The sequence below is a fragment of the Anabrus simplex genome, chromosome 1, assembly GCF_040414725.1.
Source record: "Anabrus simplex isolate iqAnaSimp1 chromosome 1, ASM4041472v1, whole genome shotgun sequence".
NCBI classification, from domain to species: Eukaryota; Metazoa; Arthropoda; class Insecta; order Orthoptera; family Tettigoniidae; genus Anabrus; species Anabrus simplex.
Window position 1 is genome coordinate 697,552,797 of NC_090265.1, and position 26,359 is coordinate 697,579,155.

General features: G+C 39.9%; 1 protein-coding gene across 1 annotated transcript in view; it reads left to right on the top strand.

Moving 5' to 3' along the window:
* The first annotated feature begins 2,033 nt into the window (after positions 1-2,033).
* The window catches only part of LOC137502964 (uncharacterized), a 291,246-nt gene continuing 266,920 nt past the window's right edge, over positions 2,034-26,359 (top strand). The window contains exon 1 of the mRNA XM_068230233.1: positions 2,034-2,079. Coding sequence (XP_068086334.1) covers positions 2,039-2,079 — 41 coding nt within the window. The 5' untranslated portion in view covers positions 2,034-2,038. The remainder of the gene's footprint in view (positions 2,080-26,359) is intronic.

Below are 26,359 nucleotides of genomic sequence, written 5' to 3' on the forward strand. Positions count from 1 at the left end.
GGGTCCACTGTCTGTAATTTCGTTTGTTTAGCCAAGGTTAACTCAATACCGTATCAGTGGTTTTTATTTTTCGTGTATCTTTGTCTGTTCGTTCCAACATCATGGCAAAAGGGCTGGATAGATCTTGACCAAAACTTCATATGCAGAGTATACTAATCCCGGGGAAGGTTCTGATATGCATATTATTTAAAATTCTCTGAACAGACAGGGGTTTATAGGAACAGTTTTCTTCCATTTTCTCTTTTACTATTTCTGAACTGTAAATTCCATGGTCTATATGTAAAACGTGCCTTCATTTCAAACAACTTTTGTTAAGTACGTTATTTTGCTTACTGTTCAAATGACGGAGATAACTACTATTTCATGCTCTGCATTGAGTGACCGACAGACTCACAACGATCCTACCGGTTACCATGGTTACTATGGTTACTCACCACCAGGGAAGTAAAGAATGCCATTTTTGTCATCAATCCTGTAAACTCGTAGTTGTTCCTTGGGTAGAAAGTGAGACAGACGTCGTGCTGCCATTCTGCGGGATATTTGCGGCATACCGTTGGAGGTTACAATCCTCCTCGAATAGCACTAAGGGGCGCTGTTAATATTTGAACAGCACCGCAGAGTGTAGCCAATTATTTCACACCGTAAGGTGTTTTCTGGCATTTGCTATAATTTTGATTGTATTTCTCTTCTACTTCTGTTTTCCGCTTTAATGTCTTGCCTCTTCCTTGTCTCTTTAGTCTTAAGTAATAACAGCATATCTTCTTATCTGTTTAGCTAAAAATCCCTGCGCTTGTTACCACCTTATTATATCCACAACTCATATATTCACAGTTTAGTGAGGGACATTTCATATTCCAATTCATGCACTTGGTATTTTCATATTTATCCTACCCGGATGTCCTCAGTTATAATCCTATTTTCTATTATTTTCAACCTTCTTAACTGTATTATCTTCTTCCATTACTCCGTATGTATGCGAGTGCTAATCCCGAAACCTGTATACTTTATCCTTTCAGGAAAAATTCCAAGCTGGTCCAGGAAAATATCAAAATATGGAGGCAATTTTAATGACGTTTGCAGATCTTAGTTTCAGGGCAACTGCTGGCTAAACGCTAAGTAGTATCACAGAACAGATTACACAAACACCGCTCAATTTTTAGATGTCTTAAACTTTAGGCCTATGATTTTTCGTCGTATCTCGACTCCTTATACTATAGGTAGCGCTGGATTTCTGGATTATAATCACATCTCTCCATCTCGATTATGATTGTCATTAGGAATAGGGGCCTTTATTTAATATGAAAACTCTTCATCTCTATTGTGAATGACATTTGGCAAGAGGGCCTGCCGTTACAAGACCTACTCTCGAACTCAATTTTGAATGGCAGAAGGAAATGTTGCCTGTCATTTTCATCAAAACTTCCCCAATGCCCACCTTATATGGGAAAAAACGTATGGCGTCCTCCCTGTTTTGTTTCTCGGATAGCCCTAAGGGACATGCAATTTAATATATCTTATTCACTGCGCATACAGTAATTTACGTATAAATCCGTATATATGGTAGAAATACCGTAGCGAAGCGCGGGTACATTTACTAGTTTAGTAAAAAATCCTAAGTGTAGTGTCAAAAAGTACTTAAGAGCAAACATCGACATTTAGTCTAAAATCCAAGGTATAGTGACGAAAACTAAGGGGGGCTCAGCATATTGCACATGTATCTCAAGGTACTGCAGCGAGAAAGAAGCCGGCGACGGTTCAATACATTTTACACTGAATAAAATTGTCGCTATTGCACTTTTATCAGGCTCATCGTCTGTGGAGCTTAAAGCCAGTCCTAACAGAAGACCTAAGTTTGCGGCGACGCACACAAAAGGAGATGATTAAAGGGCGCCACTCTCGTACGTAATTGATCACTCGTAGCAGCGACCTTGAGAGGGATTGGCGCCCCGCACTGAGCGTGATGCCCTGCCCTGAGCATGACGCTGCGCGCCTCGCCGGTGCACGTCAGTCAGCTGATGATTGTGTGCGCGGCAACACCATGGCCTCGACCAGCGTCCACGCCGAGGAGCCATTGCTCGGGTGCGTACGCTACCAGCAATAGCACAGTCCTAGGTTAGTGATGTCGCACTCGCTTCTTCTCGTTCTGTTAACTCTTATCTTCCGTTCGCATGAGCAGTGTCTGTAGTCAGTGATTTAGATTGTTCTCACTGCACGGGACCACTACGATAAGGCGCCACAGGTGACCTTTGAACTCTACTGATCATTCCCAAATATTAGGATTCTCAAACGTTGTAATGATGTGTGTCAGGATAGAATTCTTATGTTATTCACAGTAAAGTAACATAATTTCAAGCCAACACTTGAAATGCCTACTCCAGATGTCTTCTCCAGAAATTCATTGACTTCATTCTCTGAACACTTCCGTCAAATTGCAAATTTCTGAATTCCTGAAATCCATTCCGAAACATTGCCATTTTAGGCAAGTAATATTTATGCGAAAATTACCTCCCAGATATATTTGGGCAGCTATGGAATTATATTAACCTATCTCTAAGACAAACAAATCAAAAAATCCTAATCGGGTCTTTATATACCTCAAAGGTTTCGCTGATATGGGCTACTCTCCCTTGCCTTTCTCACATTGACCATGATGTCAGCGAGTGAGCTGTCGTAATCAGCTTTGTTCTAGTGGGTATTTCTAATGGTAATTGAAATATAGCACAGAGAAAGTAATTTATGAAACCATGAAAGTAAGCTAGGCATATTTTTTTTTTTGCTATTGGCTTTACGTCGCACCGACACAGATAGGTCTTATGGCGACGATGGGATAGGAAAGGCTTAGGAGTTGGAAGGAAGCGGCCGTGGCCTTATTTAAGGTACAGCCCCAGCATTTGCCTGGTGTGAAAATGGGAAACCACGGAAAACCATTTTCAGGGCTGCCGATAGTGGGATTCGAACCTACTATCTCCCGGATGCAAGCTCACAGCCGCGCGCCTCTACGCGCACGGCCAACTCGCCCGGTAGGCATTATTTTAACACAATGGTTTTGGATTATATCGTTCTCTTACGACAATATTTTTTAACAGCAATGTTGCACATTTTTCACTATTTTTGATATGTAATTTATAAATGTTGAATGTTAAAGAAGTCCGTGTTAAAATATACCTGGCCGTTATAATAATAATAAGTGATAAAAGTTTCCTGCCTCTGTCACTAATAGTTTCTGAATAAACAAGCACTGAATTAAAAGAAAACCTTCTGGGGAAATTAAGTTCAAAGAAACAGTTACATTTTTAGTGCATTCTTGATCCGTATGATACTTCTTCATGTCATCTGCTACTTTTATCTTGGCACTTCTCCTCTTGTTCCCATCGGCCTCCTCTAACTCCCTATCAAACTCTATTTTTTTGTATCTCGAAACTCTTCCATCTCAGTCTTCCGAAATGCTAACACAGCACTATTTCCCGGTCCGATGTCCAGTTTCCTCAGAGTTTTACATTTCACTAGATGTCTTTTATTGTAGGCAGCTATAGCATCATAAGTACCAAAGTGAAGATTTTTAATACCGACAAGTAGGCTTACATCTTTCGGAACACGGTTCCATATTACATTATTAACGCTTTCAATGAGCTCTAAGAGAGCTGGATGAGACAAGTCTTTAAAAATCAATCTTACTTCTTCCATAACAGCAGCTGGCAAACTGTGGACATGACGGTATACTCGACCTGTTCCTTTGTGTCTGTTCTAGTCAGAGAGTATAGGCAAATTCCACAATTTGGTGCTTTATCTCTCAAACAACTCGTAAATAACTCCTAAACATCGGTTGCAGTTATGCAGTTCAAAAATTAAATTCACACATTTCCAAAAAAAATATATTCCGTACAAATTCTCTATAAAATTAATCCGAAAATTCGGCCACAAACAGGAGTTGTCTTTTTCTCCGAGATTTTTGGCGACCTGCTCCCGTTAAGTTCATTTCGATGAAAGAACGCGTCAGACTAAAATGTCGAATCTTCGCGGGGTCATAATGTGCAGCAGGTTCACTAGGGAAAACACATAAGTGGAGGGTGAATAATACATGTTTTTAATCGCATTAAACAAGTAGAAGTTTATTAATAACAAGTCATGCAATGGTCTCCAAAGAGCTACATCTCCACGTAATGATCGAATTATTATATTTTTTTCTTGACGAGTTCACCATTAATTTATTTACTTATTTATTTGCTTATAGCTGTAAATTTGTGGAAAAAATATATAAATTTTATTTATTATTTGTTTACTTATTTATTAGCATCAATAACTGGGGTATTTTCCCCATTAAAACAGACGGCAATAAACTAATTTTTACTATATACTATTTACAGAAATAATAACAATAATTATAATGATAAAAATCAAACCCCATGGCACAAACGCCCCGAAGGGCCATGGCCTACCAAGCGACCGCTGCTCAGGCGGAAAGCCTGAAGATTGTGAAGTGCCGTATGGTCAGCACCAGGAATCCTCTCAGTCGTTATTCTTGGTTTTCTAGACATAGCTACAGATAACAGGTACGTATAACAGTGAAATACGATGAATATACCAACTAATAACTGTCCATAAGAAAATGCTCTTGAGAAATGTTTCTAATTTTTGAAAACGTCCTAAGAATCTGAAATTTTGATCCTGAACTTTTATATTTAAAAATAAGTTGCTTCCAGATTTAAAACACGCGATCAATTCTCCTTCTACTTCTTATACCCTGCTCTTTCTCACGTTATCTGGGGTCGTCATTAAAGTGGATTAAGCCTAGTTTTGTGATGGGTTGCCATTGCTGACGCCAGAGTTGCCGTATATGGATGGATATATTTATTGATGCGTGTTTATATGGTGGTTACTAAAGAAGATTGTATCAAGAAGATCCCGAAATACCCAGTCCCAGAGTTAGTGAAACTGACCAGACTTGGTTAAATTCCTAGTACCGGCTGGGAATCGAACCCGGGACCCTCTGAATTGAAGGATAATACTTTGGCAGTTCAGCCAAGGAACCGAGATTACGAAATCATCTCCGCATAGGCCATGAAGGTCCTTGGAGGGGTGGAAGGTAGAGGCTTCCACTATCCGTAACCTCGCCACTTGATGGGGAAGAGTGGTTAGCTCTACGTCCGGTCACCTTTGCTTCCAAGAATTAACTTGGTACTCATTTTTGGTGTAGGCTAAGTGAGCACCAAGGCCAAATGCACTTCCGGAAGTGGAAAACTCGTTCCTTAAAATTTAACTCCTTCCTGACCGGAAATCGGAACCATGTTCTTTCGGGTGAACGAGCACACCTTTACCGACTCGACCAGACAGCACCTACCGAGATTACTACAGACAATTCATATTTTTTCATAATCTCTTCATTTTCTCAGAACTCGTAAAGTAGTTTCGGTACTGTGAGATAGCGGTAAAGATGCGGTGGTCCTGAAGAGTAGGTTTCTGACAACACATGACGGAGTGGCGGCGTTAAGGACCCTGCAGACTCCGCGGGGCGGGGCATGTCTTGTGAGGGGCCCATGACTGCTTCTTACTTCAGAAGCTGAAGAGTAGTTTTACATATTAATAAAGCTACAGCACACAACACAGTATTATTTGTATTACAGAGGGTTATTCCAAACTTAGGCCGTCGTAGTGCAGAGCGTCTTTCGTCAATACGAGTACGGTAGTTATATCTGAAAGAATGTGAGTTTTCCAACCTGTTCCAATAATAACTATCCCTTGCTGCCACTCGCAAAAATCAACAAGACTTTTGAAGTAATTAACCAGTCCTGAGAACCCATTAGTCAGGAAATATGCGATAACAAATATATACTCCATACCTAAACTCTAAATACTGAAATTTCGAGCCTGTTTAACACTCTCGACAGTCAGTGGAGCTAAACAGGCCTACGATGGGCGGTTGAGATGTAAATTATCTCGTCCTAAGAATGATATAATTCTTAATATTGTGACGATCAGCGTGTTTTGGTTACTATAACAGGAATATGCATTTGTGTGTGTGTGTGTGTGTTCGTACCACATACGTGTATTATTTTAATTCCTTCGGATATGAAAACTAAATTTTGTAACTTCTTCTTCTTCTTCTTCTTCTTCTTATTGTCGTTGTTGTTCATTGTAATAATATACAACCTTGTACCACGAAATAAACTTGTAACTCTCCTTATCAGGAAAGGAAGGGCCCATTTTCAATTATTGCCGGGGGCCCCGATATTCCTAGCGCCATTCTGTGACATGAGACTTGCCATTGCTTTGTGGATACACTCATTTTTCTTAGGATTTATCAGAAGTCTTTATCTTCCCTGTGAGTGGAATATCTGTACCCCTCCCCCATGTATGTCGTAAGAGTCTACTAAAAGGGGAGCAACCAAAAACATTTACTCACTTTGTCTTCTAAATACACAGACATATCCTCGTTTCTAGGCTTTTTCCATGTGGCGGAGAAAATGCTCGAGTGCGATGTATTCGGCTTGCGTTTCTCCTAGTAACCTTGTACACCAAAGGAGTGGGCTATGTTTCCTGATGTTCTCACCTCGGTGATCCAAACCCTCTTTGTTTTCTTGTTTAGAAACTAAGTATCTCCCCGGGGTTATTCGTATTAAGCGCCCATAGAATGTACATACATACATCAACACTATAGACCGTTATGCCTTTCAGCGTTCAGTCTGCAAGCCTCTGTGAAATTACTAAGCGTCGCCACAATCCTCTATTTTCAACTAGTGCTGCGGTCCCATTTCTATACCCCTTAACTTTAAATTCTTAGAAACTGAGCCTAACCTTCGTCGTCTTGGACTCCCTCTACTTCTCTTACCCTCCATAACAGAGTCCATTATTCTCCTAGGTAACCTATCCTCCTCCATTCGCCTCACATGACCCCCCACCGAAGCCGAGTTTTTCGTACAGCTTCATCCATAGAATTCATTCCTAACTTAGCTTTTATCTCCTCATTCCGAATGCACTCCTGCCATTGTTCCCACCTGTTCTCACTACTTTAATGTCTGTTACTTGTAACTTCTGTTTAAGATATCTTGAGTCCACCCAGATTTTATTCCCATGAAGCAAACTTGGTCTGGGAACAGACCGACGTAAAGATAGTTTCGTCCGGGAGCTGACTTCCTTCTTACAGAATATTGTTGATCGCAACTGCGAGCTCACTGCATTAGCTTTACTGCACCTTGATTCAATCACTCATACCATTTTATCACCCTGGGAGAACACACACTCTAAATACTTGAAATTATCTAACTGTTCCAGCTTTGTATCACCAATCGGACATACAGTTCTCTGGGATTTCTTATTTACTGATATCAATTTAAGTCTTCATAAGGTTAATTTTCATACCGTACTTATTGCACCTATTTTCAAGTTCCAAGATATTATACTGCAGGCTTTCGGCACAATCTGCCATTAAGACCAAGTCGTCAACATAGGCCAAACGGCTTACTACATTTCCACCTACCTGAATTCCTCCCTGCCATTTTATACCTTTCAGCATATGATCCGTATAAACTACGAACAACAAAGGTGAAATACTACAGCCATGTCAAACCGCTGTAAGTAACTTGAACCAAGAACTAATTCTACCATAAATTCTCACTGCAGTCCAATTGATTTTAATTATCCACCCTTAATCCCATAGTCCCCTATTATGGCGAACATCTCTTCCCTCGGCCCCCTGCCATATGCTTTCTCTAGATCTACGAAAGATATTAATTACATACAATGTAATTAATAATAATTTTACCGGCTTTAAGTCCCGCTATCCACTTTTACGGCTTTCGGAGGCGCCGATGTGCCGGAATTTATTTCCTCAGGAGTTCTTTTACGTGCCAGTAAATCTGCCGACACGAGTTTGACGTATTTGAGCACGTTCAAATACCACCGGTCTGAGCCAGGTTCGAACCTGCTATGTTGGACTCAGAAGGCGAGCGCCTCAACCACCTGAGCCACTCAGCCAGACCCCATAGAATATAATCCTCCCCTTTCAAATCATATTCGTTATGTTCTCCATATGCTAGTATAGCTCATTACTGCGCTTTCTCCTGTATTTACAACGTTTTCTTTCCAAAATTTAAATTCCCGTTCCCGACATTTTATTAATTTTAATAACTCTCACCCATTTCTTGTTCTTCATAGTACTTCAGGTTTTGAATGGTTTTTGGTCCATGAAGTACGAATCATTCGTCTATGGACCCACATCTCGAAAGCTTTACACCATTTTATACAGGAAAGTTTTAGACACCCTGCCTCTACGTCATATAAGAGTCCTCGTCAGCAATAATACCTAACAATACTTCGATGTATCTTGAGTCTCAAGTAATCATTTCATCTTGCTAACTGTCGCCAGGATCCAGGTTTTCCCAAACAATCCATCCCAGGTACAGATACCTGCAACAGGCTGACCGTTTGCGGATGTTATAACTCTCGATGTGCTTGATGGCTGCAGAACATGGACTTCGTTAATCCCCACATTGATCAGGTTTAGAAACCTTTGCTAAGACTCACAAATATTGCGTCATCTGCATATCAGAACGGGTTGATGTAAACTGTATTGATTTTTACACGCAGTTCGGATATCCCGAGTGCTGCTTTGAACATTATTTAAATTTAAAGGGGAGAACCCACTAGCCGTCTTCTGAAGCACTCCAGTTGTCCCTGGTGACGCATAGAATTATTTTAAAAACTTCTGCTACAGGATAGGCCACATTTCTTGCTTTCACTGATCTGTCTCAGTCACATTTTTAACTCGTACCATATAATAATAATAATAATAATAATAATAATAATAATAATAATAATAATAATAATAATAATAATAATAAAAATAATAATAATAATAATAATAATAATAATAATAATAATAGTTTATTATTTCTTTCCGCAACCGACACCAAATGGCCTTGGCCTGCCAATCGACCGCTACTCATCCCGAAGGCCTGCAGATTGCGAGGTTTTGCGTAGACAGCACGATGAATCCTCTTGGATTTGTAGACCGGACCTGTCATCATACTTCGAACCAGCCCTCAGATCTAAGTAAACATACTTGACCTGGCCGAGAATCAAATTAGGGGCCTCCGGGCAAGAGGACGGCATGCTATTCCTACACTGCAGCGTTTGATTTTCTTTTCTAGAGAGCTTGAAATCTCTAAGAGTAATGTTGGATAAATTATTATTTTCAACCATCTTCCGAAGAACGATGGCAATACTGTCTATTCGTCCGTTCCTTCAATTGCCAGCCTTACAATCCGTCACTGTGAAGTGTATTGTCCAGTGCTCTAAACTATCGTAGTTAAATAAATCTGAAATGGCAGATTATTTCACAATTCTCTTCAAAGACAAACAAACACTGAAAGACCTAATTGCGTCGAGATTCATTGCTGCAGTTACAATAGACTGTGGATTATACGACAATGTGTCAAAACGAAATAAAGGAGGAAACTGTATGTTAGCTACAGAACTTCCGTTTAAATACATCTGGTATGCACACTTACTACATCTTCCTGGAATTCCGCAACTGCTGAGTTTGCAGATTTACTAAAAAAATTAACTCCTCAGTAAAGTACACAGCTATAAACAATCTTTGTTTTTTTACAATTTGATTTACGTCGCACCGACACACATGGTGACGATGGGATAGGGAAAGGCTATGAGTGTGACTGAAGTGGCCGTGGCCTTAATTAAGGTACAGCCCCAGCTGTGAAAATTGGAAACCACGGAAAACCATCTTCAGGACTGCCGACAGTGGGGTTCGAACCCACTATCTCCCGAAAGCAAACTAACAGCCGCGCGATCCTAACCGCACTGCCATCTGTCTCATTATATAAACACTCGTGCTTGCTATGATTACGCAATGGCAGCATGGTAGTAACAGACGTTCTTAAGTACGTTAGTCCTTGGATTGTCGTAATATCGGGAGGAAAGCACATCCCAGTCGCCTGAAAAAAGCAATCGTAATTAAGAGAGTTAACGTTAACGAGAATATCGGTAAATCGGGACGAATTTTATACTGAATCAGTACAAGGACGGAATTATTTTCTCGTTCCAGGGGGAATTATATTTGTATCGGTAATCATTGTACATTGTATATTTTCGACTCTACTCCGTCAGCACAATAATGTTTATTACATTTCTAATTTTTCCTAAACTGTTATCACCATATCGGTGATGTTATTTTTAATGTCTCTGCAGTCAATCCGTTTCGTTCTAGGCTATGTTTCAACTTGCACCAGACCTTGCGTGGAATGTTGCCAACTGGGCACCTGCATTTATTGCATAACGGGTTGCCTATAGAGCCCCTTCATGAAGTGTATAGCGGGTAGTCTTCTCGCCACCTGGAACGTTTGCATTGAGGGATGTCTACCATGTCTCCTTAGAAACTGAGCAGCGGGTAGCCTTCTGAGCTCCTAGACCTGTTTTGTAAATGACCATTCTTAAACAGTATTGTTAAACCATAATGCGGATGCAGTTGCTCATTTCTACAAGTTCCTACGGATCTCTAGACTCGATTTGGTACGACCTAGGCCATCTGCCACCACTGAAATCCCTCATTCGGAACAAAATTCCCGTAAGTGTTCGGGAATTTATGATCAACCTCCTCAATTATTACTATTATTATTATTATTATTATTATTATTATTATTATTATTATTATTATTACCCGAACTCCGTGTGTAAGGTAGCATGCCTGCCTCTTACAAGGAGGTACGGGGTTCGATTTTAGACCAGATCAGGGGCATTTACTTGGATATTTGAGGTGGTTCGAGGTCCATTCAACCTACGTGATTACAATGGAGGAGTTATCTGACGGTAAGATAGCGACTCCGGTATAGAAATACAAGAATAACGGCCTAGATGATGATTTGTACTGACCACGTGTCACATGGTAATCTGCAGGCCTTCTGGCTGAGCAACGGTCGCTTGATATTCCAAAGTCCCATTGGAACAGGTTACGTCAGAAGATAAATTATATTTCTGAACACAATTCTCAGTTCACCTTCAACATAGAGACGTAAAGTTCTTTCGAGACTTGTAATTAGAATCAACTTCTCCCGCATATATGACTCAAAGGGAAGTGTGTTACCAACAAGCGAGCGCCTGGCGTGCTGTTTTGCATACAGTCGTGTCCTCAGCACAGCATAAAAACACTAATATAATGTAGACCTATTAAGAACTGACCTCAAATTCTAATTTTATAATACACTGCCTCAGCAATGCCACAAGTTGATTGCTAAGAAATGCTCTAAATTTCAGTATTGTACAGCAATGTTTACAATACGGCCATGCACAGGCTGTTTCAAAAACAACGGCACCGAGCTCGATAGCTGCAGTCGCTTAAATGCGGCCAGTATCCAGTATTCGGGAGATAGTCGGTTCGAACCCCACTGTCGGCAGCCCTGAAGACGGTTTTCCGTGGTTTCCCATTTTCACACCAGGAAAATGCTGGGGCTGTACCTTAATTAAGGCCACGGACGCTTCTTTCCCACTCCTAGCCCTTTCCTATCCCATCGTCGCCATAAGACCTATCTGTGTCGATGCGACGTAAAGCATCTTGCAAAACAACAGCAACCATGGTTAGTATGTTGTCTTTATTGAATTAGAGAACGCTTTCGATAGCACACAATGGAGCAAGCTAATGGATATCTTGAAGAAAAAAGAAGTAGGTTGGAAGGAGAGAAGACTTGCACACAGTCTATGTTTACAAAGGTGGAGAGATTTGAATAACAAGGAGAATGGGTATAAACTGGGCTGAGAGAAGAAGAAGAAGCAACGGGAGATCAATTAAACAAAATAAATTTAGCATACAAACTAACTATGAACGTCTACAATTAGAAGAATTTTTCGATTAATGAAAATTGAGACATTACCAGGCAGCCATACGCCCTAAAGCCTTATATAGAACAGAAACTCTTAACCTAGTAAGAACAGGAGTAATTTAGAGATTATAACTGATGGGACGAAAGATTCTCAGGAAGATATTGCGACCGCGAAGAACAGAGGACGGTCAGTTTAAAGAAGAGCGAACTAAGAACTGTATATCAAGATAGAGAAAATCTCTGCGATTATTCGGAAAAGAAGGAGCATGTTCTTAGAACACATCCTGAGAACGGACCACGGGAAGTTAACACTGCAAATAATACAGTTTTGTGTGAACAAGAGAACCAAAGCACTCAGTATCGATGAGATACAAAGGGATCTAGAAGAAATAGGAATGCAGGAACCAAAGATATACAACAGAGTGATGTTTAGATTTAAAAAACCTAGGTTGCACAGGTTTTCAGGTCAGAACTAGGCCCGGAATATTTTTTTACAAAGTGCTTTAAGTCACATTGACACAGATAGAGGTGTTATGTTGACGATGGGATCGAAGAGGTCTAGGAGTGGGAAAGAAGCGGCCGTGGCCTTAATTAAGATACAGCCGCAGCATTTGTATGGTGTGAAATGGGAAAGAACGGAAAACCCTCTTCATGCCTTCCAACAGTGGGGTTCGTACCCACAGTCTTCAGAATATAAACAATTGCACGCCTCTAACCGCACGGGCAACTCGGTCGATAAGAGCACAAGTCAGAATCTGTAAAATGCCGTGACATATGTATCATAGAGATAGTGATTTAGGATGCTGAGTGAGTCTTTTATGATATTATTATGTTCTCTAACATATGGTAATGAGACTTCATGTGTAGGCCTACTTGGTCGCACTGCCTCTGCAACTGAATAATAAGCCTATTAGAGACCATCTGTCTGAACGTTTGATGTTGTGTTACTGTGGTACGGGATGCATGGTTCGTACGAAGGGTGGTCAAAAAGTAAGGTTATAAAGGCTATACATTTATATTTCACACAACCACTACAGCCAACTGATAGTACATATATTAAGTTATTTTTCGACATAGTCTCCATATCGATTTAGGCACATGTTGCTTCGTAGGATGAGTTCGAATATTCCTTCCTGGTAAAAATCCTGTCCTTGCGTGTTCATTTACGATGCCACAAAGTGTTGTACCTCCTCGTCTGAAGCGAATAGCCGGCCTCCTAGGTGCTCCTTCAAGTGAGGAAAGAGTTGAAAGTCACTTCGAGCAAGATCCTGTCTGTGGGGAGGGTGGTCGATGATGTCCCATCGGAACTGCTTCAACAGCGTGGTGGTCTGCTTGGCTGTATGAGGTCGCGCGTTGTCGTGAAGGAAGATGACAGCCTCGGTAAGGTGTCTTGGCCGTTTCCTCCTGATTGCTTCACGCAATCGTGACAAGATCTCACAGTACCTGCCAGCAGTCAGTGTGTGCCGTCTTTCCAAAAACACCACGAGTATGACACCCGCGTTGCCCAGAACATTGTGGCCATCCCCTTCCCGCTAGATACCGTCACCTCAAACTTCTTTGCCTTTGGAGAGGAGGTATGTTTTCACTCCACTGATGACCGCTTACTGCTGGGGGTGGAGTGGTGGATCCATGTTTCGTCACCTATCACAATGCGATGAAGAAATCTGTTCCCTTCCGTGGAGAAACTTTGCAAAAGTTGCAGATTTACCTCCATGAGCTTCTCCTTATGTTGGGTGGACAGATATCATGGAGCCCATCGGGAACACACTTTCTGGTACTGCAGCATATCGCGAAAAATGCGACGAAGGATTCCGAACGACATTACAAATTCTACCGTCATATGAGCAACGTGATTCTCCTGTTGTCCTGAATCAGTTCCTCCACGCGAGCTGTATTCATATCTGTTGATGCAGTGCTGGATCGACCACTGCAATCCTCATCGGTGACATTTTTCTCTATCGGCCGCAAGCTTTCGGCACCATTCTGATGAGACATTACAGTGTATCGGTAAACCTTTACTCGTGTCGGTGAATTTCAACAGCGGTTACATGTTTCGTCCACAGAAATCAAATAACTGAACAGATTTCTTCGCGAGACCAGTTTTCCAATCGAGTCGCCATTTGAATCGATTATGTTTGAAACCCCATAAGTCACGAAATGTAAACTTGTGGGAAAACAGAATAAAACTGTCTGAAAAAAAAACAGAAACTATTTGTAAACTTCTATTGTCTCTGAAGATTAATACTTACAGAAAGACATGGAAGTAGGATATGAATTTCATTATCTATTAACTTTTCCTATAGATCAGTTTAAAACTCTGTGACTTACGGGATTTTAAAACCAAGTGAGTAACCCTACATTATTAACTAAAAGAAAAACCAAAATTCATACCCATATGATTTACTGATGTGTATATCTGTTTTATTCATACATAAAATGCTATAAACATTTACAGTACCAACATATTCCGCCCAACTTGTACAAAAATATTTTATTACAGTCGTAGTGACACATGGAACATGCTTCTTAAATGAAAATGAGAATTCCCCATTCACTCCTCGTCAGTGGTGCTCTAGTTATATACATTATTCCAGAAGACAAATTAGAACAGCTGGATATTTTCAATTAAGCAAATATTAGGTTAAATAACAAACTACCTGCAAGGTGCATTAGTATTTCATGGATACACTTCTTTGTTATTGTAGCCAGCATATGAAGTTTGTTTCGCTCTTACTGTTTGTATTTTGTTACACTGATATAAATACGTGCCGGCCCCACGGTGTAGGGGTAGTGTGCCTGCTTCTTACCCGGAGACTCCTGATTCGATTCTCGGCCAGGTCAGGGATTCTTACCTGCATCTGAGGGCTGGTTCGAGGTCCACTCAGCCTACGTGATTACAATTGAGGAGCCATCTGACGGTGAGATGGCGGCCCAGGTCTAGAAAGCCAAGAATAACGGCCGAGAGGATTCGTCGTGCTTTCCACACGACACCTCGTAATCTGCAGGCCTTGGGGCTGAGAAGCGGTTGCTTGGTAGGCCACGGCCCTTCGGGGCTGTTGCGCCATGGGAGGGATATAAATACGTATTTTAATTCCTTTTTTTTTACCCTAACATTATCGTCTGAAGAAGATATGCGGATACAACAATCAGAAACGCTTCTATAACAAACGCAAACCAATGTGCTTCCAACGATTAGTGAAATTCGTGTTACCAACAGCTCATGCTGACAGCACACTGTAACACTGTTACCTTGAGAAACCCCGCAAGTCGGTGACTTACGGAGTTTTAAAACCAAACCAAATATTGACTATCCCTTCACGACCATTGTATACAGCAGACTTGCGGGGGTTCTATACAAAATTATGTATCTACCCTTCAACATTCATTTGTCACATAAAACAAAATTGTCAAAAAATGTGACTTACTGGGTTTTTAAACTAACCGATTCATTTGCGTTTATGCACACCTAGCGCTTTAGGTGGTGGTGGGTCGCAAAAAGTCTGCACAGTTGCCAACCGCATGTATTAGAATTGCTGCACACTACTAATTTTTATATAAGAGAATATCGGCCTTGTAACCTTAGTTTTGATCATCCCTCGTAGATGTTCTTTTCAGAGAATCGACCTCAGTGGCAAAACGGGCAGTTTTACCGAACACCACGACTTCGTTATTGATGGTAAAATATATATTTCAGTATCATAGGAAATTACGCTCGCTAAAAGCTTTTGAGATTCAAAAGTTCTATTGATAATAATGAACACTTTGTTCCAAAGTAGGCCTAGTTGGTGTTTACTTAAAATATTGTACTTACGTTAAATTCAGTTTATAAGTTCTTGGAATGATGATGAACACAAGCATCCTCTAGAACTGTCTACACTTTGTTGCTCTTGTTGTGACGTACTGAATAACTTATTTTATTCGTATTACATTTGCCTTCTTATTGTTTAAGTGCCTCGGGCTGTTCTCTGCATCAGTAAATAAACTTGAGGAGACTTTATAAGAAACTTGCATCGCTCGCGTGCAGCTCCTCGAGTGTTAATTACAAAGTTAAATAGTTTCGTACTAGGTCTCCGTGTTTTAAACAAAGTTAAACGTGCGCTGAAATACGTTAATGAAGGAATTTAGAAGGCCGTTCTTTTCTGTGCCTTTCTAATCCCTCGCTGTTACACTTTTTAATCAAAATACGTCTTTTCATTAATTTATTAATTTATGTGACCTTCGATATCTCTATGTAGCTGAGAGTGAGATAGATGGACGTACATCTATCCCTTCTTTCTTAGTGGTAAAAGAGAGGCCCTTTCTATCATATCAATCATATTTCAGTAAGTACGATAGAGATGGAAGTGACTTTTAGTGCAATTTATGTGAGTAATAATAATAATAATAATAATAATAATAATAATAATAATAATAATAATAATAATAATAATAATAATAATAATAATGTCCGGCTCCATGGCTAAATGGTTAGCGTGCTGGTCTTTGGTCACAGGGGTCCCGGGTTCGATTGCCGGTAGGGTCTGGAATTTTAACCATCAATGGTTAATTTCACTGGCACGGGGACTGGGTGTATGTGTCGTCTTCATCATCATTTCATCCTCATCACTACGCTCAGGTCGCCTACGGGAGTCAATCAAAAGACCTGCACCTGGCGAGCCAAACATGTCTTCGGACACTCCCGTCACTAAAAACCATACGCCATTTCATTTTTTCATAATACTAATAATAATAATAATAATAAGAAGAAGGAGAATATTCGTTGGCGGCCATTTGAGACGACGTTAAGCAACAATCGCACATTACTGGAAGCCTTCTTTGCAGTCCAAAAGCTTCGCATTCTTTCCCTGTCTTCTTTCTTCTGTCCATCCCCTGTTCAGTTTCTTTTCGTCATGGAAGCCTATGAAGCTGTCGATCACTGATCTATATTTTGTTTGGTTTAGGATGTCTTCGCGATTAAATTCAGATTTCTCAACAACATTTCTTATCTCCCTGAACCATCTGTCGGAAACATTAGATCTACTGACAAGTGTTTTAAAAATCTGTTTTGTCATCCTCTTCTCGCCCATTCTAAACAGATGCCCATAAAATTTGAGTCTTCTTTTCTTCATTAACTTAATCAAACTTCCTTGGTATATTTCTCCCCTTCCTCGTAAGCTAAACTGGCAATCCACGATTTTTGGACCCATTATCTTGCGGAGGACCTTCCTCTCAAATGTATGGGCTTCTCTTAATTCTGACATTTCTGTCATCCGGAGGCATTCACTAGCATGCAGACACTCTGTTTTGATTACTGTATTTTAGTGTCTTAGCTTAGCTCGTCTTAAGATGGCTTTCTTCTTGTATAGAGCATGTGTCCTACAAAAGCAGCGTCCATCTTCTCTCGCCTGGCTAATTGTCTTCTCTCTCGCTAGTTTTGAGCTGTACGATTTCTCCGAGGTACTTGAAGCAGTCAAATCTTTCTACCTTACCCTGCTCTGTGCTCATGTGATGAGGGGATGTTTTAATATCGGCCACACATTTGGAATTTTGAAGGAAAATTTGGAGTCCTGCTTCATCTGCTTCCTGCTTTAGTATATTTATCTTAAAGTGAGGTAACACACTATGCATGATGGAAACGCTTTCGGAATAATAATAATAATAATAATAATAATAATAATAATAATAATAATAATAATAATAATAATAATAATAATAATAATAATAATAATAATCGTATGGCCTCAGCTACCATGTGCAGATATTTTAATTTCGACATTCCATTATACTCTAAGCCTCCTGGATGGCAGAGTAAACAGAATCTCTCTTGGGCATCTATGGCTGAGTCTTAATGAATATTGTCGAGTAAACACCAAATGTGTCGCCAGAGATTTTTTTACATAACGATAACGTACAACAGGGAGAGTACATATAATTTTTTCCGCTCTTCAGAAATCGGAGGTTTGAACCCGTTATATTAAGATCCAGATGTCGACACTTCTCACCACTGATCCACTTAGGCAGCTGTGCATATTGTCACTGGTCGTGAATTTGCAGATGTGTCATGAATATTTAATACAGAACCATTAATAATTTTTCGAGTTCGCACAGAGAGGTGAAAAAATCCACAGTTCTAGCCCCTCAGGCAAGCAACTCAATATTGAAAACATCCTAGGAATATGAGATACGAATCGTAAGTAAATAAAATATAATAAAGTATGAGAATATCTTCTTTATTTATTCCTAAAAATTACAAACCTTTTCTCAAGCATCGTTATCCGGTCGATTAGATTAGCAGTTTGCCCTTTTTCTACCACCACGAGCGCTAATGTGAGCAATGCAGAGTTTCACTTTATATTCCATGCGGACATTTTTTAAAACGTGAAGAACGCATGGTGGTATTGAACCAAGGAACACATTATAGAAATAATTATGTAAATAAGTTAATTCGGCCAGAGTTTGAATCCAGAAGGAAACGAGTAAGGAAACAAGACATTTTTGGCCGTTTTCCCGGAAATGCATTTAGGCCGAAAGTGATTTTTTTTTAAGGTTTGATAGAGGTATTCAGTTCTCATAATTTGAAACCTTTCTGGGCGCTTTAACTGCTCTTCAATGTTCGGCACAGTTGATGGAATTGCTTAATTTTACGGTTTTTTTGTACATTTTCTGCCAAGAAATGTTTTTAACATTAAAAGTGCGAGATGAATACAATGTATAGACTGCTAATGCGTTGTAATACATTATTGTTGTAATATTTGAAAGAGATATAAATATTAATATTCAAGCGATTAAAACACACAGCTCTATTCAGTGTTCAATTTTTGCTTCGTTCCCCAAATGTTTGAGAGATCACTGCGCTGATGGCAGCATCATTTATCTCCTCTAGACTCCATGATCGCTTATAAAATGCTCTTTCCAAATAAATTAAGTGCTGATACGTTGTTTCATGCCCGACAGTATTTCCCGTGTATAAAATAAATTGTTTATTTATGTGTTTATTTATTTAGCGTACAGATACAATAATAAAGGCCGGCCCCGCGGTGTAGGGGTAGCATACCTAAATTTTACTCGGATTCCACGGGTTCGATTCCCGGCCAGGTTAGAGACTTTTTACCTGCATCTCTGGACTAGTTCTAGTTCCACTCAGACTACGTGATAATAATTGAAGAGCTATCTGACGATGAGATGGTGGCCCCGGTCTAGAATGCCAAGAATCCACATGACACATCGTAATCTGCAGGCCTTCAGGCTGAGCAGCGGTCGCTTCGTAGGCCATGGCTCTTCGGGGCTGTTGCACCACGGTGGTTACAGTTGTAACGGGTAGAGTAATTAAAAACACACATTTGCTTAAGAAACAATACCGCGTATCTGAGAATGCTTTTCCTATCCATTATTTTCCATAAGACTGGTCACGTCTCCCAGCAACATATGAGAAGGATATTTCAGAAAGATATCAAATCCAAATTTTCAAATTTGAGATGCTCATAGTAAACGTACGCTGGTAGGAAGCTCCATTATATGAAAGAAAAATAAATCGTCAAAACGGATTAGAACCATGTCGTGTTGTTGTTTGAGACATCAGTCCATAGACTGGTTTGATGCAGTTATCCATGCCACCCTATCCTTTGGTAACATTTTCATTTCTGCGTGTATACTACGCCCTATATCTACTCTAATCTGCTTGTCATATTCATACCTTGGCTTTCCTCTATCATTTCTACCGTCCCTAGAAAACAAAATGAACAAGTCCTGGGTGTCATGAAATATGTCCTACCATTATGTCTCTCCTTCTCATCAAATTTAGCCAAATCGACCTCCTCTCATCAATTAGATTCAATGATCTTCAGCATTCTTCTGTAACACTACATGTTAAGAGCTTATATCTTTCTTTCTGAGCTACTTATCGTTCATGTTTCACTTTAATACAATGCCACGCTCTAGACGAAAATCTTCGAAAACATATTTCTAATTCTTTTATCAGTGTTCGAAGTAAGCAAATTTCTATTCCTAAGAAAGGCCTTCATGGCCTGTGCTACTCTGCATTTTATGTTGTCTTTGCCAACGATGAAAATCTCGTTTGATGTCAATAAGTGCCAGATCCCATGGTGAAAAAGAGGTCAAAACGTAACACATCCACACAACCAATGAGAAGTCATTTCCGGTGTACCAACAACAAGAGAACACTTCACTTAATTTGCATGGTTGTGTTCGATGATATTTAATATTTCAAAACAGAAGTTCCCTGAAAGAAACCATAATTTAATTTCATCGTCTGCAAATGTTTTTATCATTGAATATTATTTAACTAATATGTAAATAACTTAAAATTTTATCAATGTATATTTGAATACAGTCAGTACTGAAGATAGCAGTGAAATTGATGACTTTCAGATGAAACTATTTGGAGTTATAGTGTCAAAAATGTACGAACTCCATTCTCTTTCATTGAATAATTCTTAAACTCCAAACGTTTTAACAGAAATACTTTGTATAATAATGCATTTTTCTAAATGATCATAATAAAAGTGATAACATTGACTTTAAATTGAAATTTTCACTCTGAGGATCTTTTCTCTTTCCTGTAACATTCTACTTTTGAATTTGGCACCTTTCGTAAATAAGCTTCTCGTATGGATATGCAGTCGTCAATTTTTACTATGATAATTTTCCTACGCTGATGTGTTAAGCAAACTGGACCATACTATAGGAGTGTATGTTCACACGACGTACTAACGCACTCCTATTTCAGCCTGTATGCTTTCACTGTGTGGAGCCAACAAAGCAACTTGCTAGGCCTTGCACTTCTCCTGCTTCGGCATAGACTATCATTGGGCTGGCATTAAAATAGACTGCTGACGTCTTGAGGACAGGCGAGCCGATAGCACTTCTGTCAGGAGAATGTAATTTTGTGCTTATTCTACGAAGCTTATTTATAGGACGGAGGAAATTGGTAGGAAATGGTTTCCAGACATAACTGTTCTGTCATAAATTCACTTGCGACACAAGTTAGTGATATAGGACACTGGCTCTTGAGTAACCGTAATTGACGGGTTAGTTTGGTGTAAGTGCAGGAGTACGCAAACTAGCCATATGAGTGTCAGCATAAAAAATTGTCAATAAGCTCGGGGACTTAGAATGTAGGTCATCACATTATACCAGGTGGTCCTCCAGCGCTGTATTTTCTACTTTTGGAAACATTTAATTCTCGGGAACATCTCCGTTATTATTCCTCACATAGTAGAAATATAAGAAACAAAAAATACTGGAAATTATATTTTTCACAATATTTATCGTGCACTGATTTTCGATACAGCTAATATTAACGGAGAAATTTGATATATCCTCCTTTGAACCCCTTCAATATCGCAGTCACTGTATACTAATCGCATAATATATAGCCTAATGCACAACCCGGTTTTCTCTGAACTTAAGTAGTAAGTTTCAAGGAAATCTGCTTAGCCGTTTCCCTGTGATATAACAAACAAACAGAGAGAGAAGACAGCAAAATAACTAAAAAAAACAACAAACAGCCAGATGGACAAAAATACAGACAGATGAATAAATAAACAAACAAAGAAACAAATAGAAGAGTAAACAGTCAGAAAATCAAACAAATAGACAGACAAATATACAAACAAACAAGCAAGCAAGCAAGCAAGCAAGAACAAATAGACGAAAAACAGACAAACAGACAAAAATAAGTCACAAAAACCAGCAAAAACAAAGAGACAGAAAAACAGACATATTGACAAATAGATAAACAAATAGCCAGACAAATAAGCAATAAGACAGGAAAACAGACAAGTAAAAACAGCCATATAAAAGTGAAGATAAAGAAACAAACACAATTAGACACAGGAACGAACGGTTGAGCAAACAGAAAGACAAACAAAAATAAAGACACGTAAACAAACATATAAAGAAATAACGGGGAAAAGACAGACACACAAACTAGAAAATAGTCAAATAAACAGGCTAGCTAACAAATAAACGGACAGATAAACGAACAAGCAGACAGACAAATAAACAAACAAAAACAAACAAGGAGACATGGAAACAACAGACAAATAGGCAGAGGAACAAACAAACAAACTGAAGTACACATCACAGACAATTAAACGACAGATAAACAGAGAAAATAGTAACAGACAAACAGACAGAGAAACTTACACATAAACAAACAAATAAAAACATGTAGATATAAACAAAAACTGAGAAAAATGAAGACGTAGAGAAAAATAAGCAAACATTGAACTGAATCCACTTCAGAATTTTGTATACCTAATCCGAAGTAGAAAGAGCGGCTTGTCTGTACGTTAGTATTTTCGCATTTTGACTATTGTGATATGGTTTACAATGACCTAACTGCCACTCTTGTCGACAAATTACAACGTACTCAAAACGCTTGAGTGCGCTACATGAGTCGCCTTCGGTACTACGATCGTATCACGCCAGCCTACGATGTTAGCCTATGTAGTTAGGATTAAAACAACACCGTAACCTTCATGCCGTATGCCTCCTTCACCGTATTTTCTCTATATCCTTCCCACTTTACATTCATTCTCAGTTTAACTGGTTGTCACCCGATCACAATATCGGAACGTGCTCAAAAACCGACCCAGTTTTATCCGTACCCCCTAATCGTATAACTCGATACATACACTTTTTCGTCGTTTCTACACCACGACTGTGAAGTGAGCTACCTAGCTGTCACAAAATCCACTCCTAGTACTTCCAGGAAATATATCTCAAGAACAATTGAACTTACTAAATTTTGAATTGTTAACAGTAGAGATTGAAAGCGATTTTTCGTAGCTACCATGTAGTAAAGAATCAGTTCCACACATTTGCTCCATGGCCAAATGGTTAGCGTGCTGGCCTTTAGTCCAGAAGGTCCCGGATTGGATTCCCGGCCGGTTTAGAGATTTTAACCTTAAATGGTTAATTCCCTTGGCTCAGGGACTGGTTGATTGTGCTGTTCCCAACAACCCTGCAACGCACACACAACACATAACACTATCCTCTACCACAATAACACGAAGTTACCTACACATGGCAGATACCGCCCACCCTCATCGGAAGGTCTGTCTTACAAAGGCTGCACTTGGCTAGAAGGGGAAGCTAAAACGAAACATCCATGGAGAATTGTTACAAACCAGTACTCGGATTAATAACTATGAGAGAGACCCCATTGTTGTGAGCCAGTGTCCTAGATGAATGAAACGTGACATCTTTATAAAGGTACTTCTATCCAGGGTGAGAATAGCTTTGGTGATTTCTACTTACTGGTTTCCATGAATTTTGAGTTTTGAATGTCTATTTTAAAGTCAAACTTCTTGCTTATTTAACTGGTATTTTTCGAAAAGAATGAAGATATTATGAATTGTCAGCAAATATCCTGCATATGCACATGAGGTGGTATTTATTCACTTCCCTGAATCTTGATTCTTTTAGCAACCTCATAAACGGCTATTAGATACCTTCGTAGCATCAATTAGAAAGGATTGGAGAGAAAATACAGCCTTTTCTCTCATATTATGTTCGACAAAGTAGTCTAATTTTTAAGATCAACTGCTTGGTTTCAATGCAGCTTTGTGTTGATGTTCACATCTTTAGTGTCAAGCCCACTACACAAACACACATCAGTAAGACAAACTAAGCCAGCACTCGCAAACAAAATATAAATGAAAACAAACAAATCAACCAACAAAAAACCAATCAAACAAGAACAAGGAATCCAAGCAACAAACACAAAACAGCGAATCTGGTCTAATGAATTCAAAAGCGTTTTGATAATCATAGAAGTAAGTAAAAACAGTTTTTTGTTGGTCGGGGCATTTTTGTACTAAAACTTGGATAATACCAAGAACGTTTCTAAACACAAGGAAAGTTTCGCCGATGTTTTCCTATATATTTCTTCATAATCGGTATTTCCAATTAAACTTATCCGCCTGTAATCACTACATCGTTTGATAAACTAATGGAGAACATAAATAAGTTTATGATGATGCTTGTTGTTTAAAGGGGCGTAACATGGAAGGTCATCGGCCCCCACATAAATAAGTAAGACATTTACAGTTTATCTACATAATCTTCTATTTCTGGACTAGAGCTAACACTTCTCCACTGACAGGCAGCTGTCTGGTTTATTGATAACTCCAGTAAATGTTGCGGAGCGTTAAACCAGGAAGTTACTTTGTTATGAATTGGCTACGGTTTAATCGATGGAGCGGGCAGATTCAATGAGAGAACTTAACAGCTGGTGGAGTACTTCACCGTGAGTGGTTTTAGAGGCCTTTCGTACTTCCGCCTGAAAGAACATGTGTTCGAGTGGATGAACACTTTCACACTACAGGGTGGAGGGGAAATGTTGACCAATAACCACTTACGGTGAGGATAATACTAATGTCATTGTTTTTTACGTCCCACTAACTTTTCCGAGGCGCCAAAGTGCTGGAATTTTGTCCCGTGTGAGTTAACTTACGGATACGAGGCTGACGTACTTGAGCACCTTTAAATATTACAGGACTGAGCTAGGATCGAACCTGCCAAGTTGGGGTTAGAAGGCCAGCGCCTCAACCACTTGAGCCACTCAGCGCGGCGGCGGTGAGGAACGGGAACAGAATAGTTAATTCATATTTCCACTAACCATGGAAAACCGTCCCCAGGGTCACCAGCGTTGATGAAGGAATCAATGCAAGCTAACGATTACATGCCCCGAATCGCTCATTCATCTCTCTCTGTAGGAGACGAATAAGTTGAGGGTGAGAACTCACTATTTTCATGCAGAGTCCGGTGTGAAAAATGATTTATAAGTTGGATGTTTTACAGATGCTGGTAAGAAGGCTCCGTGACATAACAATTTCCCCTCTATCAAACGCGAAGTGATCGGCCGCTTTTAGTATTCTGATGCCAGAGATACTACTAACACCAAGCTTGTGGATGAACCAACCGGGTGGTTCACAAGTACCTTATTTTTCGGAGACAAGCAATCTAAATAAAGCGTTTAACCTAAAGATTCTAATTATTTAGTTTTATGAACATCAAATAACTTTAAATTTCTCCTTCTTGTCGAAAAGGCTCTCCCATACCATTCTTCTACTTCGTCTTATTATTATTATTATTATTATTATTATTATTATTATTATTATTATTATTATACTTCTTTATCTGTTTACTTTCCATGGTCGCTTTTTCCCTCGCACTCAGCGAGGGATCCCACCTCTACCATCTCAAGGGCAGTGTCATGGAGCTTCAGACTCTGGGTCGGGGGATACAACTGGGTAGGATGACCTCCGACACTGCCCTTGAGGCGGTAGGTGTGGGATTCCTCGCTGAGTCCGAGGGAAAAACCAACCCTGGAAGGTAAACAGATAAAGGATAAGAAGTAAAAGAAATAATACTGCCGCTAATGACTTCTATCATATTCGCCAGCATTATACAAACGGTATGGTTGTACTAAGGCCATAAAGAAACAGGTACTAATATTTTTGGGGTGACTGATATACGCGTCATTCGGGTTACCTACCTCCGAAAAAATAAGGGGCAGGTGAATACATGCAGTGTGGATATCTGTTCTATGAATCAAATCAACTTTGAATTGGCATGCGATACTTTACGGCAAACCTTACACTGTTTAAGATAATCTCCGTTTTGAGTACCTGTCTGATTTAATTCTTCTAGTCGTTCTTTTCTTTCTTATATCTACATTCTATTGTTCAATTTCTTATCTTCTATTTGATCAACAGTTTCTAATTACCTATATGTTAAACGTTCTATTTCTCTTCTTAGAATATTAGTTTGCGTACTGCGTCATGTTTATTTTATACTCTCTGCTAAGACTGTTTATATATATACTGTTTCGCTAGTGGCTTTACGTCGCACCGACACAGATAGGCCATATGGCGACGATGGAATAGGAAAGGCCTAGAAGTTGGAAGGAAGCGGCCGTGGCCTTAATTAAGGTACAGCCCCAGCATTTGTCTGGTGTGAAAATTGAAACCACGGAAAACAATGTTCAGGGCTGCCGATATTGGGATTCGAACCCACTATCTCCCGCATGCAAGCTCACAGCCGCGCGCTCCTGACCGCACGGCCAACTCGCCCGGTATTTGTATAATTTAATAACTAAATGTGTGTCCACCTCTGTAGTGTAGTGGTTAGTGTGATTAGCCGCCACCCTCGGAATCCGGGTTCGATTCTCGGCTCTGCCACGAAATTTGAAAAGTATTACGAGGGCTGGAATGGGGTCTACTCAGCCTCGGGAGGTCAACTGAGTAGAGGTGGGTTCGATTCCCACCTCAGCCATCCTGGAAGTGTTTTTTTGTGGTTTCCCCAATTCTCCTCTAGGCAAATGCCGGGATGGTACCTAACTTAAGGCCACGGCCACTTCCTTCCTTCTTCGTTGTGTGTCCCTTCTAATCTTCCCACCCCCCACCAAGGCATCTGTTCAGCATAGCAGGTGAGGCCGCCTGGAAGAGGAACTGGTCATCCTCTCCAGTTGTATCCCCACCCGGAGTCTGAAGCTCCAATACACTGCCCTTGAGGTGGTAGAG